This window comes from Gossypium arboreum, chromosome 5 (assembly GCF_025698485.1).
Source record: "Gossypium arboreum isolate Shixiya-1 chromosome 5, ASM2569848v2, whole genome shotgun sequence".
In the NCBI taxonomy this organism is placed as follows: Eukaryota; Viridiplantae; Streptophyta; class Magnoliopsida; order Malvales; family Malvaceae; genus Gossypium; species Gossypium arboreum.
In genome coordinates, this window is record NC_069074.1 from 27,216,309 (window position 1) to 27,231,610 (window position 15,302).

At 30.1% G+C, this 15,302-nt stretch overlaps 1 protein-coding gene across 1 annotated transcript; it reads right to left on the reverse strand.

Annotated features, from left to right (window-relative positions):
- Nucleotides 1-1,852: 1,852 nt before the first annotated feature.
- On the reverse strand, nt 1,853-6,156 carry LOC108450228 (transcription factor VIP1-like). The gene is made up of 4 exons (XM_017747756.2): nt 5,367-6,156; nt 4,433-4,565; nt 3,260-3,344; nt 1,853-2,405 (listed from the first exon to the last, which is right to left on the reverse strand). The coding sequence occupies exons 1-4, from the start codon at nt 5,876-5,878 to the stop codon at nt 2,164-2,166; spliced, it is 972 nt and encodes a 323-aa protein (XP_017603245.1). The 5' UTR covers nt 5,879-6,156; the 3' UTR covers nt 1,853-2,163.
- Between the last annotated feature and the right edge of the window lie 9,146 nt (nt 6,157-15,302).

Sequence of the window (15,302 nt, forward strand, 5' to 3'; positions counted from 1 at the left end):
AGAAAGAGGAAAAAGATATTTGTTCATATGATTTGGCCTTATTGTTACTAGTACTTTATCTCATTTGTTTTGGTTTTGGTCATTTCCTGTATTAGAAAGAATTCATAGTGTATGAGTTAAAGCAAACAAAAGGCCTATCCTCAAGCCAAAATGCATGGCTGAATAGAGGTGTTGGCATTAACAGTACGAAGCAAATAATACTATTATCTAAGACTTTGTCCTTCAAGATGCACTTAAAGATTGCCTTTAGAAACATCTGTTGTGGGCAGGGGGAGTATTAATGGTTCCATTAATTCTTCAAGAGTCTTTATCTCATGAATATTTGTTGTCTAGTAAATCATAAGTATTGTTTATATATGATAGGCAGCCATCGTTGCCTTCTAATTTAGATGCTAATCACAGACAGCTTGGGAGAGCATGAATATATCATCATTGGTATCAAGAACTTCATGCATAAGTAGACTCACCCTTGTTTTTTTAGGAATATGAATGGATAGAACACACAGATTATTGGTATTTTAAAGTAATACCTAACTGATTATCAAAATGATTTGAAAGTATGCACACTTGTTTGTTGTGGATCTTAAATATTTCCTTCAGAGCATAAGAAATAGTAGGTGGAAACAGATGAGATGAAGACATAAAAGGATCGGGATTAAGCACATGTGCTAAAATCCCTATTGCTAGTTACTTCATTATTTGCAAATGAGCTTGTATTTAGCTCAGGAAGTTAGGGCATGGTCCAAAATTCTAGCGTGCTTGGCATGCTCGTGGTACTACAATTCAACCAAGCATATTTTTGTTTAACTTTCGTGAATATACATTGCCATGCTTCAAGATGCAGTGACAGAATGTCTTTAGAAACACTTGTGGGCGGGGGGAGCATGATTCGTGAATGATCGTGTAGGAGTGCTCCTGGAGGATTATTTTCTTAGGAGTATTTGTTGTCTAGAAAAAGAAGATAATGTTGTTTATATGTGATAGCCTGATAGGTAGCCATCGTTGTCTTAGATTTAGATGCTAATCTCAGATAGCTTGGTAGAGCTTGAATATGATTTAATCAGCATTGATCATATCATGAACTTCATGCATAAGAAGATTGAGCCTTTTGAAGTACTACCACATGATATGAATATAAGCACACCCCCCATTTGATGCTACGTGCCCAATATGAGTATGTTCGATTACTTTAAATTTTCATATATTTAGAGGGTCCTTAGATATCCCCCATACCTTTGTTGTTATTTGTGTCAGACATAAGTACTTCAAGAAAATGAAAGGTTGGATCAACGTAAGTTTGATTTAAGTCAAATATTTCCTTTTGAGCATAAGGAAATGGTAGGTGGGAAGAAAGTGGAGGGTTTGAGCTCATGAACTTGCATCTTATTGCCAGTTACTTTGCATGTGAGTTGCTATTTGGATTTTGGATCACAAAGATGAGTTATGGTCCAAAATTAGCAACCATAGCATGTTCCCTCTACTACCATCTTAACCAAACATCATTTTTTTTTTTTTGTTAAGCTCTCATTTGGTACATTCTAACTCAGTGCTGCTACTGTCATCAGTGCAAATGCTTCCATATGTTTTAATGTAGACACTTTATGTAGTCTTCTTTTTTATTATTAAAACCTAACGCCCTAACTGATCTACTCTGACCCAAATTACCGTTTGATCAATAAAGCTCGTTTCATTAAAATTGATAATTATAAAAATACTTGTATATTGATATAAAAAATAGAAAAGAATTTTGAAACGCGACCCATGAACTGTCGAGTTCTTGAAGTACACTGAAACTACACCAGGAGATATTCTCTATTTCAGAATCCGAGTTAAACAAGCATCAATAGTCTAGTTGTAATGTATAAATGCGGCTGCTGAATATGAATTTTCATAGTACATTGGTACTGAAAATCAACATCCTAGCCCTCAATTATCCAATAGAATTTGGGACCTAATCTCTCCAAAGCAACACATTTCCATTCATCTTAGCCTAATTATGGAGATAATAAAGCCATATGTGAAACTTCTGATCCCACCAACACTCTTTCACAACCCTAACCTGTAATACATATACATTTATGTATACATATATTTACTATGTACAAGATATTATGTTGAATGCATTTTCTTATGTTTTCTAAGGATCCTTTTCCAGCCTCAAAACTAGGCTCCCTGGTTAAAATCCATAAACTGAGGTTGCGGATGTCCGTTATTGGTGGATGACTCGGGCATCTGCTGGTGCTGCTGCTGTTGCGGGGTTTGCTGACCACCAAAGTGATGTGGGGACGGTTGGTGGGAGAAAAACTGAGGTAGTCCGCCATTGAAATGGTTTCCATTCATAGCTGACAGTTGACCGGCTTGTATCTTAAGCCGCTGCACCTCTTCTCTCAACGCTTCATTTAAAGCTTCAACCATAGAAATATAAATGTTAATTTTAATATATCTTCAAAGCCTAATTTGGTAACTAAATGTCAGTGTTGTGTCTAGACGTGCCTGTGCCTTAGCATTAAAGACCCCTATCGAGCAGGGCCTATTTAATGGCGCACCACGCACCTAAGTGCAACTTTTTTATAAGGCAATCAGCATGGAAAAAGCCAGTCTGATTAAAGTACGCTCTAATTTTTTTTAATTTTCGCCTTTTCATTGGATAAAAGTCTACCAGTAACAAAGGGATAGTATCAATATCTATACTTCTCAATATTTGAGTATTCTACTATAGACATAGCCTATAAGAAAACCATAAATATTGAGTAATAAAATTTTACATGTTTTGTAGATAAACTATACCACACTAGTTTATTATTATTAACTTACACATACACATATGCACTTTACTCTACTCTATTCAGGCTAGCCTTTTTTTACTTGCACCTTTTCCTTAGAAAAAATATAAACGTTTTGATGTCTAGAGTGCGCCTTGTGCCCTTGACAATACTGCTATATATACCCATTTGATGACATATTGTAGGACAATACAAAATTGTATGGACTATGGAAGCAAAAATATGACATCCTTTCCCATGTCATATTAACAAAGCCCTTTAAGTGCACTCATGAATTTACAATTCAACTGTACCTTACTCTTTTACATGATGAAATCACTTAACTATGAAATGGAAGAATATTGATGGTTTTACCAATTGCATCATAGCTGATGAATGACCAAAACAATGCAGTTACTTCATTCATAATGCTCCCGGCCACCACCGGTATAATTGCAGTATGTAGTGCAAACATAAGGAAAAAGTATGCATATTACCATCTCTAAGCTGCGCTTGTTGCTCCATGGCCTGTAACCGTAGTTTGAGTTCCTTATTCTCAGTAGTCAACCCAGTAGTGTCTCTCTGCATTGAAGGAGAAAAATATTAGAATCTGTTCCCTTCACTCTGGGTACAGTTATCAAGTATTAGAGCCCTCAAAGATGCAAAACAGGTTTTCCAGGTTTGCAACTTCAGCAGAAATAACTCAATTGGACTCTATAAAATGCTAAATAATATCATATTGTGCACGATAACTAAGCAGTCCCGATGATAACCATATCAGATAAATCATGCAAACTTTTATGTGATATTTCCTATGTTAAAGGTACACAGTTATTTCAGTGCTACTCAGTTTCAGTGCTACTCAGACTCAAGGGGGAGTGTAGGATCCTGGTACTTGCCTAACACAAGTATGCTTGGAATTTTGAAAGTTTTTTCATATACTTAAATCTTATACCCTTGTCCCTATACTTGTTGGATAGGGATGTCAGACATTTAAAATAAAGAATCTGAGCGACATAGGCTATTTCAACTGCATATAGTTTTCTTATTCAACGGTTGACCAATGATAGTTTACAAGGTTAAGTGTCTAGGAAAAACAATTTGTAATGGAACTTCTCTCAAGAAGGTGCAAAGTGACTAAAGATACTAGCAACATATGTTCTCTATAGATATGGTAAGATTTTTCTAAGTTTTTTTCAAGTATTTTGAAGGATCCTTGAAAGTCATAACTTCTTGCTTATAAATCCAAAATGAGTGTCAAGACACAAATACTATAAGAAAAAAAAGAGTTGAAGCAATAGGCAACCCTAATTATAGTAATACGGGTCTAAACCCTTCTTCCAACTAAGAGAATTCTATGCATCTATACAACAAAGAAGTATTTTCAAAGGTGAAAGCATTCTCAGAAAAGATTTCCTCTTATATTCAAGTAGTAAATTAAATAACGTCCCAAATGAAATGTTTTAAGTATAACACGTGATTCAACCCATAAATATACTTGCAGGCATCTGTTTCATACATATGAGATTCCACTCGCAATTATAATCATAGCAATGAAAAAAAATATCATTTGAATACATGAACCTGGAAAGGATAAAAAAAGGGATCACATTTTCAAGATGTGAACTCTGAACCTAAATCAGAGAGGCACAAGGATAAAGTATATTTACCTGTAATATTGTGACCTGCGCGGAGAGATTGGTAGCTTCTGTTTGAAGAGTCTGAACTTTCCTCTCCAGCTCACTGGTGTATCGAATCTTCCTCTCCTTCGAACGCGCCGCGGATTGCCTGTTAGCCAGAATCCTAAATAACACAAACAAACTTCATTTGCTATGAAAATTAATTCCACCAACTTACATTCATAAGACAACGTCTATGCTGCTCCAATTCTGACTATTGTCCCAAACATATCTGTATTACACACTTACTGAGAGTACCACTATTAGACCCTTCTAATATATCGGAGAACTTTAAAGGATTTGAGTGTTACCCTACTTCTGTTATTAAGGTTGAAGCTAGTGCACAAGGCTCCCAGACAAGTTCTTAATTCAAACAGCCTTCCCAGCAGAGAGGCTGTTTGATCAAGCGAATAGTCACTAGAAAAGTGTTCATCATGACAGATTGACTGGCACCATCTTTCATTCTTTCCTCCTATTTTTTAATTATTAATAAAAGAAAGTAATTACTACTATAATACAAGCAAAAAGAGCTTAAACATGCTTGAGCTCAAACTAGAAATTCCAAGCTTGAACTCGATTGAATTTCATTTTAGCCTCAATTAAGATGTTTATTTGTAAGAAAAAAGAAGCTCAATGCTCATATTTATTATTTGTGCTCGCTAATTAAAAAATACTTTAAATATACAAAAATAAAAATAAAAAATAAAAACTCCATCAGATCAAAGATATTTTTTTCAAGTCGAATTTGCGAATCGATGGAAGATCAAATCAAAACTAAAGAAAAACAAAATTTGTCTCTCAGGAAATATAATTAATTAAAAATAAGTTGTAAAAAAAATTTCCATTAATTTGATTTCAAAATAAAAAGGATAAAAAAAAAAAAGCAGTAGCAAAAAGGATCAACTATCAGGAAAAAAAACCCTACCTTTTAGCTCTCTTGGGATCAATAAGAGCAAGCTCGGCGAGTCTATCAGGAGCAATAGCCTTCTTAACACCGTCAACGGCCATCAAAGACTCAACCTCAAACGACGCCGTACCATCCATCGAGTTACTATTCCTGTGGTGAACTCTCTTCTCTCCCGCCACTCCTTTCCCGCCAAATTTCTCATCTCCAGCTCCTCCTGAAACAGCCGGTCCAGTCAAGCCGAGTCCGTCGAAAAAATCCGAGTCAACAGAGAGACTACGGAGGTGGGAAGAGATTTGCCTAGGGTTACTGTGGGAGGAGCGAGGATGATGCCCGTTGGAGGAAGAATCGTCAGAGGAATAGATCGGAACGGGGACGACAGGTGGAGGAGTGGGATTGGAGGAGGAAGCCGGGAGGTCAAGGGAGGAAAGATCGAGGTCGGAAGGGTCGAAGAGGAGAAGATCATCGAAACGGAAAGTTGTGTCGGAGTGAGCTCGTCGGTGGTGAACTCCACGAGGAGGTATTTGGTCCATCTCCACTATCAGCTTCTGCACCACCGTTTCGGTAGAAATTGACGGAGGATAGTTCGGCGGTGGTGGTGGTTGAGTTTAAAATTTGTAAGAAATACGAGTTGAGAGAGCTTGGGGTGGAGAATGGGATATTTTGGTTGAAAAACAGATACACGTACAGAAGAGTTTGAACTTTGAACTAATTTTTTAATGAAAACTTAACTATTTTTTAATTGAGTTGACGTAATTTATTTTTTATTTATTAAAATCATAAATTTTATTGAAGTTCTCTTTCTTTGTTTGCCTCCTATGCGTATCTTTGACCTTCCTTTATATTTCCATTTTTTATGAGAATTTAATAAAATTGGATTACTGCTCAAATATTTATTAAAATTTTGATTGAAATGGTAAGATTAAATTTTTTAAAATATTATAATATTAAATATATATTTTAAATCTTAAGATGTCATTAAAGCTATTGGGTATGGTTGTAATATAGGTGTTAGCTCGATTTTAGAGGTAGAATTTCGAGTAATTGTTGATGGGCTGAAAACGGTTTGAGAGAAGGGAGTATGTTAGCTACTAATTGAGAGTGATAGTAAAACAATAGTTGACCTAATACCTGAAGTCAAAGTGATGGATTCACTGATATTAGAATTGGAAGTTCACAATGGATGACTAGGGATTGGTAAGTAGAGATTAGATATGTACCACGAATAGTAAACATGATTGTTGATGCTATAAATAAAGCGATAAAGTGTTTTATGGTGCAAGATGTAATATTGAGGGATAAACATTGGGTAACCAACCTATTGTTATCATTTGAGCGTTATAGTTCAACTTCTTTTTGCAACTAAAAGAATATATATTTAATTCAGTTAAGTATTTAAAGAATAATAATTAATTTATATCTCATTAAAATAATTAATTTATATCATACTCATAATGTGGGGTGAAATTATATAATAAATATATTTATGAACATTCCATATTAAAAGCGAATGAGAATTCGGTTGAAATGGTAAAATGAAAAATTTAAAAATTATGATAACTTGTGTTGAAATTGCTTTATATGTTAATTTAAATTGATTTTTATATATTTTATAACAAGTATAAAAGACAAAAATATAAGAAGTTAGACATTATATATACTATAGAGAGATATTGATAGATGTAGATATTGGTCACCACAATATAAATTAAATATAATAATATAAGATAAGATATAATTATGCCCATATTAAATAAAATTAAATGGGGAGTTCATATTATTATTACAAATAGAATATATTCATATATATAAATATATGTTTGAGCAATTACAACATTAGAATTAAACCGTTACAAAATAAAACGAATGAAGAATCGAAAAGAATTTAAATAAATCCATACACAAGATGTGCACATGATGGGATTGGATACCTATACATTACAATATTGCACATAGTAATATTCAAATCTGGATGCTCAAGCATCCAAGGCCTCCAACTTAATCAACGATGTCAAAACCTTATTAAAAATAAATTATTTACATTAAATACATGAACGTAAATATTTGGATATTAAATTTTATATAATACTATTTTTTTAATATGTTATGGTTTAACGATTTGTTTGAGTTTTTTTAATTCATCAATTAAAAAGAAAAATGAAAAAATGCCTACCCTTGCATTGTCTTAATTTTATTGTTATGGATAGTTTGTTGAAGGGCCAAAAGTCTTAAGTTGTGTTTGGTTGAGTGGAAAAGTAGAGGGAATGAAGGAGGAAATGGAAAAATAGAAAGAAAATAAATTTTAAGTGTGTTTGGTAGGAAAGAAAAGTAGGAGAAAAGAAAATTGAAGAGATAATCATTTTCTATCCTAATGCATAAAAACAAATCCTTCCAAATTGGAATGACAAAATGAAAGAAAAATGAGATTAATGTAGATATTAGTTTAAAATTATAGATTTTCAAATATTTTATTTTCTTTTCTTTCATTTTTCAACTCTATCAAGCAATGAAGAAAAATTTCTTTTTCTTTCAATTTTTTTAACATTTCCCACCAAGCACGTCTGTAAAAGAAAAAAGACATACATATTTCATCTTTCTATTTGTCTACCCTTTCACTTTTTCATCTTTTTAATTTTTTTTTCTACTCTACTAAGCAAAGCGTTAAGGTGATAGAGCTGCAGTTGATTAGTAAACAATGAGGAACAAAAAGGATAGAAGGTTTAGAAACGAGGATGAGAGGGGATAAAGAATCAATGCCAGTAATAGATCAATATTCTTCTAAAGAGTAGAAGGCGTATAAATGACATGTCTTGACTAGTTTGCCCATGGTTAGGTTGGCAAGATGATGTGATGTTATCAAGTTGTAATATATATGTGTGATAAGTAATAGATGTTTTGTCGGAGTAGTTAGGTTGTCATGGGTAGCTAACTTACATACACTTTGACAATATAGTGGAACAATTCCCTTAGTTAATAAGGACACTAGCAAATTAAGTTTGATCACGAAGGTGGTAATCCAATGAAGTTCGGTACCATACATCTTCCCGGCCAAGATCACCTTAACAAGGTATACTAATTACAATTATAATAAGAATTTAAAGTTAAGATAGAATTGTTAGGGTTAATTATACATTATATCTCAATTTGAGAATATTTTTTAAAAGTAAATATAAATATAGAGTAGCTAAAATATAAGACTAATATTCTATATAAAAATAATTCAAATAAATTGAAGTTTCAATGTGTTCAATTAGACCTATCTTTTCATTATTGGATTTACTAGATTTTAGTTTTTACTCTAGTCTTTCTCTTATTATGCATAAATTCAAATACAATTATTAATGCTCAAAAATATTCGATAAATACTAATTTTAAATTTAAACATAAATTTTATATTTGAGTGGTTGAGCTCTCCATAGTAAGAAAAATAAATAAATAAAAACATTTGAAAGATAGTGAGGGTGCATGAATGTTAACAAGACTTGTCACTCTCATTGCCCAATTTGTCAAGGGCGAAACTAAAAAAAATTTTAGACTCAAATTAAATTTTAATTTTATAATAGAAAATATAATTTCACAATTTTAATAGATTATTATATATTTATAATTTTTAAAAGATTAAATTAATTTTTATATTTTTAAGAGGAGAAAGGGTATATTATAAACTTAAAATTGAAGCATAAATAATAATCCCTTCATTACCAACCAATATATTGAAGCGATTTCTTTCAAACAAAAATGGAATGGTCTCATAATTGGCACTCCACGAAAATTATTATTTAAGCTTCTACTAATATTTAATTTAAATTTTATGAAAGTAAAATATTTATGTAAAAATATATTTACTAAAAAAAAGCACAAATTTTCACCATTTTCAAGTTTAATATATTTAAGTAGTATTTTTTAGTTGTTTATCTATTTTTTATATAAAAATATGAAAAAGATAAAATTATTATTACAATAATATTATTCTTTAAATTTTATTTTAAATTTTTAATTAAATTTACATTTAATTAATTTGTAACAATAACTCAATTGAAAACATTAATTGGAATAGTATAGATATTTCATTTTTTTTTTAAGGAAGCTTGTTGTATGGATGTATATATATTTGATTATGGTTTTAGTCTTTTATCATGTTAATTTTAATTTAGAATAATTTTAATTATTTATTTTTATAATATTATTGGTGAGTCCAAATTGATAACAATATTAGTAACACAAAGTAATGATGTCAATTTTTTATATTGTCACTCAAACACATAGTTAAATTAACGTGAAAATCTAACCAACTATGCTTAATTAATAATGAATTTACACATTAATCGAATATTACTTGAAACTGTTAAAAGAAAAATCACGTCATTACTTTAATAGCAACAACAACTGATGATATCAGTTTGGGCCTAATAATAACCACATAGAACGAGTTTTTCGATGTTGTAAAAACTGATCCAGTTAGTTGATCCAGCCCATTGAATTGAAAGTCAGATAACTAGCTCACGATATATAATCGAAAATAGCTAAATTTATTTCGAATCGATAGAAAATAAAAATCTAAATTAAATTATATTAAAATAATGGTTTTCTAAAATTAGAAAGAGAAAAGGACATTTTTCATTATTAAATTTTAAATACTATATGGATTACCGTTTAATTGTTGGCACATTAGCATCGTCATTAATTTGGGTCTCAAATCTTTTCCCAATTATTGTGGACAAAATGGAGGAAGTAAGAAGGGAAAATCATAGCATATCGTCAACTAATCAATCAATTAATAATTCCTCCTTTGATTTTAAATTAAATTTAATGGTGTGTGCATTTTGTTCCAATCCCTACCTAGCAATGCTCAATCCAAATTGAGAGTGATGAGATTGAAAATAGTAGTAATAATTAAATTCTTTGAAAATAATAGTTAAAATTATTAAATATAATTTAAAAATACTATATCTATGTTTATAATAAAATAAATAATACTAAATATATTTTTACATTAAATTATAATATATTATAAAATTGTAATTATTTGTTAAATAATAATTGATTAGTGACTAATTAAAATTTTATTTTAAAAATTCATAAATTATATTTGTATTTATTTTATTATAATATTTTTTGTAAAGGAATATTATTCATGTTTGTATTATTCATAAAAAGTATTTAATTATAAAATTTATTATTGATTCCTATAATAGTAAATTCTATGTATTTATTAAAATATTAGAAAAATCAAAATTATATACTTTTCATATGATATAATGAAAACAATAAAAAACAACTTTTGTTAGATATTTTTAATTGAAAAAAAAATGTTCGGGGAATTATAAAGGCGGTGTTAAAAATAAGTATAAACTGTTGATTGAGTCTTAGTTTAATTTGTATGAATATTATTACCAATGTAGGAGGACATGGGTTCGAGTGCACTAAAGCATATTATCTTTCTATTTATCAGTTGAAAAAAAACTATGAGTATTTTAGGAAATTTGATCTATTTCGTATTTTAGAATTCATAATTCAAAAGTTATAACTTGAACCTGTTAATTTATGTATGGAAGTGAAAAATTATGTAAAAATATGTAAAAATTTAAAAAATTGATTGAAATTGTAAAATTAAAGTTATTAAATTATGGTGGTATAAGTTTAAATTCTATTATATTAATATTTTATATATTTTTATAAAAATATAATAAAATAAAATATTTTTGTCCTTTAAAAATATTATTAATTAAATTAGTATCCCATTAATTTGTGTAGTAATTCAATAAGAAAAGATTATAGAATTTAGAGCGTAGTGGGAGTGAAAGCATGCACTAATAAGGGAGGTGATTTGGGTACAATGTCTTCAACCCAAAATATGAACTTTTAGGACAAAGGATGGAGTCGTTTGAAAGTGTTTGCATCAAAATCAAATCAAATCTGGTCGCATGTCTTTGTCTCCATTTGTTTGACTTTGACATGATGCCCAACACTTTCCACTTCTGTCCCTATTACCTAGTGGAGCATTGTCTATTTGATCGGATTATCTTTTCCATTTTCCATTTCTCTGCATCCACTTTTAAATATTACTTTTAATTTATAAGAATATTGTTTTAAATTCATGTTTCAAGGTGGGTTGATTATTTATTTATGAAAATTATAGAATAATAATTTAAACGTTAAATTTGCTTTTGGAATTTAGTGTTATTATTTTTATTTTTAGATTTTTTTTATTTTTTTATTTAGGATATCACCTAATTGTTACCACCATGTCGATACATGTCTTAATAATGAAGATATAGAGAGAAGAAGGTGGTGGTGTAAAGAAGGTTGATTTACCTAAACAGACGAAAAGCCGGAGACAAATAAGAGGAGAAGGAAGACAACTGAGAAGGCTAGGAAGACGATATACTAAGAGTAAGAGCTCAAGGTTAATAATGGGGATGAAGATCCTTTTTCTTTGTTCTAGAGGGTATTTATAGAGGAGATCCTTTTGTTTGATAGCAGTGATGTGATAAGATGGTTATCATTGCAGAGTGCGTAAAGGATGTACGTAGTGGGACTCATTTTGTTATTCCTTTTAAGAAAGTACAAGGTTATTATGCTCAGGTGGGTATCAACAGTCTTCAAAAGGTTGCTCACATTTGAAGAAGTATTCACATTAAAAAGCGAATACCCTAAGCATAGTAGCAAGTAGCCTAATGAAAGGGAATGTTTCCTCTATTAGCGTATGGTCCCATGATAGGTGGCTAAATCGGGAAGTTGGGCAACTGAGGACGAGTCAAAAAATGGGAAGTGGAGAACTGTCTTCAAGCATCCACTTGGTGTCATTTGGAAGTGCCATGTATCTTGCTTGAGTGGGGGTATAACACATTGTTAAAATTATTCTATTAAATTCATTGATGTCTCATCTTGAAATTAAAAAAAAAAAAAAAAACCATTCATTTGGTAGTCACGCAACAATAAAAATAACATTGAAGATGCTGATATATAATGACCAAAATTGAAAATTTAACCATTGTCTTGCCATATAAAAAAAGTAAGATAAGCCTAAGCACAAAATATATATAACCATGTAACATTTTAATAGAAAATTTAATGATATTAACTATTTGATCTAGTTAATAACATTATAGAAAAATAGGGACCAAATTATGTTAGAAACAAATGTATAAATATTAAATCTTAAATTTAGACATAAATAAGAGATCAAAATTAAAATTTAACTATTAAAAAGTGCCAGTGTACTCACGTGTCAAACAAAGGAAGGTCTTAACGACCTTTTAGATATATAATAAAAATCAAATTTCGGTTGATTTTAATAATGTATTATTTTCGGTTTGAATAAATCTGACTTGATTTGAATTATTTTAGCAATAAAATATAAATTTTTATTTAAATTTATTTATAAATTTTATATATTTTATATTTATAAATTTTACAAGATTTTCAATAAACTAGAATTCAAAAAAAATTAAATCTTGGATTTCAAATCTGACTCATAAGACATTGTGGTCATTAAAAAGGGCCAAACCCAACTTTTTGTCAATTGCTAAAACAGAACGTTAGGTCCACTTTGTACCTCGAAAGAGGGGACCGTCTTTTGCCTCCTTTCTAGAAAGACACCAACCTCAACTCCAAGAGTCAACTATAAAAATAGTTTTTTTTTAAATATTATATTTTAGTTATTTATATTTAAAATTTTATATTTTAGTCATTTACGTTATAGTTTTGTAATAAAGTGGTCACTTTACCGTTAAGTTCCGTTATCTCCCTAATGCTGATCTTATGTGGCAGTCCAAATGGGTTTTAAATGTCAACTTAGATGTCCTATGTAGCCGTCTACATTAAATTTATTTAATTAAAAACCTATTTTCATCCAGCAACTGGACACCCGAGTTGGCATTTAAAACTCATTTAGAATACCACATAGGATTGTCGTTAGGGAGATAACAGAGTTTAACGGTAGAGTGACCACATCGTAACAAAACGATAATGTAAGCGACTAAAACGTAACATTTCAAACATAAGTGACTAAAATGTAATCTGAGGCAAATAAAATGACTATTTTTATAATTTAGCCCAACTCTAAATATAATAAAACCATATAATACAAAATGTTATTTTGTATGATTATATATATATTTTGGATACAAGCAGAATTAAAACTCTATTCATGTTATTTTCAAACCATGTTTTATATTTGTGTTATTTTCATAGGTTCAAAATGTTATAATTATATTTTTACATGTTAATAATCTGTTTTATCTGGTTTTTGAGGCATTATTTTTTTGCTAATTTTGTGTTATATTTTATTTTGTATAGGATATTAAAACGATTCAATTTATATGTATGTTCGTGTTATGTTATGTCTAAATTTATCTCATATTTTATATAATTTTTAATAGTGAGTCAATTTGAAGAAAAAATTAAATATTATATCATGTTTTCGTTTTTGTTTTCATGTATTTAAGTTGTTATTGATTTCATAAGCTTTTACGTGTAAATAATCCAATCATATATAAATTTTGACATATTTATATATTTGTATCATTTTAATGTTATGTCGTGCTTTTAATTAAATAATATTTGCATCATATAATTTCTTAGTTTATCTCATATATTATCCAATTTATAATAATTATTTAATTTTAACTCTAATTTTTTCATAATTAAATAATTGCACTTGTGTTTTTATTTTACTTTTATAATCAATGTAAATATATTGCCATTCTTTCCTTCCCTTTTATCTTTAGCCTTTCATATGAAGGAAGAATTTTTGGCCTTTCTTACTCTTCTTTAGCAAGAAATTATGTAAATTACGCCATCACAATCCAAAATTCGATTGTTGCGTAGTCAGAAAATTGAAGGGTTTAAAAATCAAATTCTGCCTCCTCGTTAACTTTATTAGTAGTTTATAAAAATTGACCTAAAAAAATTTGAGATTTATAAAAATAATCTAAGTTCAAAAACAATCACCAAAATAACTTTAAATGAACAGTAGAATAGGGTTTTGGACACTTAATAGCCGGCACCATCTAGTGTTTTAGCCCCATGATTGCTTGATGATTGTGTTAGGCTTTAAAAAATTGATTTTTTTGACTTTGAGAACTCAATGGCCGGAACCATGATATTTTTTTTAAACCGTATCATATTGGTATACAAAAATACCAGTATTTTAAAAAAATTGGTTCTGGCTCTCTAATGGCCGGCACCAGACTAGTAATTTTTTTTTTGTTCTGGCCTTCTAATGGCCGGCACTAGACTAGTAAAAAAAAAAATTAGTTTTGGCCTTCTAATGGCCGGCACTAGGGACTTTTATCGTGTTCCAATGCAATTTTTTATTTTAATTTTCTACACTGATGGGCAACACCAGACTAGTAAAAAAAATTTTTGGTTCTGGCCTTCTAATGGCCGACACCAGGGACTTTTTTTGTGTCCCAATGCAATTTTTTTTTTACTTTTCTACATTGATGGCCGGCACCAGACTTGTAAAAAAAGAAATTTTTTTGGGTTCTAGCCTTCTAATGGCCGGCACCAAATTTATCATCAGATATGTATAGTTATTTTATCTTCCATTTGAGTTTTTGTTTGCTTTTTGTTTGCTTTATTAGTTGAAAAGCGAAATTAAAAAAATTAGTTTTTTCTTTGTCAAGAAGGAAGCAAAAATTTTTTAAGATGAGTTTCTAAATTTTTTTTGTTTGTTTTCACTTTGATGGAGAAATGATAAATACAACTGAATAAGGCTGTGTATTTCAAAGTCGAAAAAAAGTAGGAATGAGATTTAACAAGCGTGTTTCGCTGGCGGATTTAAAACGAAAAATCAGTACAAAGATAGCAACCTGTTGCAGAAACCAAATGTTGAGACTATTTTACAAATTTCCTGTTTCAACTGATCCGTTAAAGTTATCAGAAATGGAGCTTGAAGATGATGATGATCTAGGGACAATGATAGCAATTTATTGCCCCCCAGAGACAGAA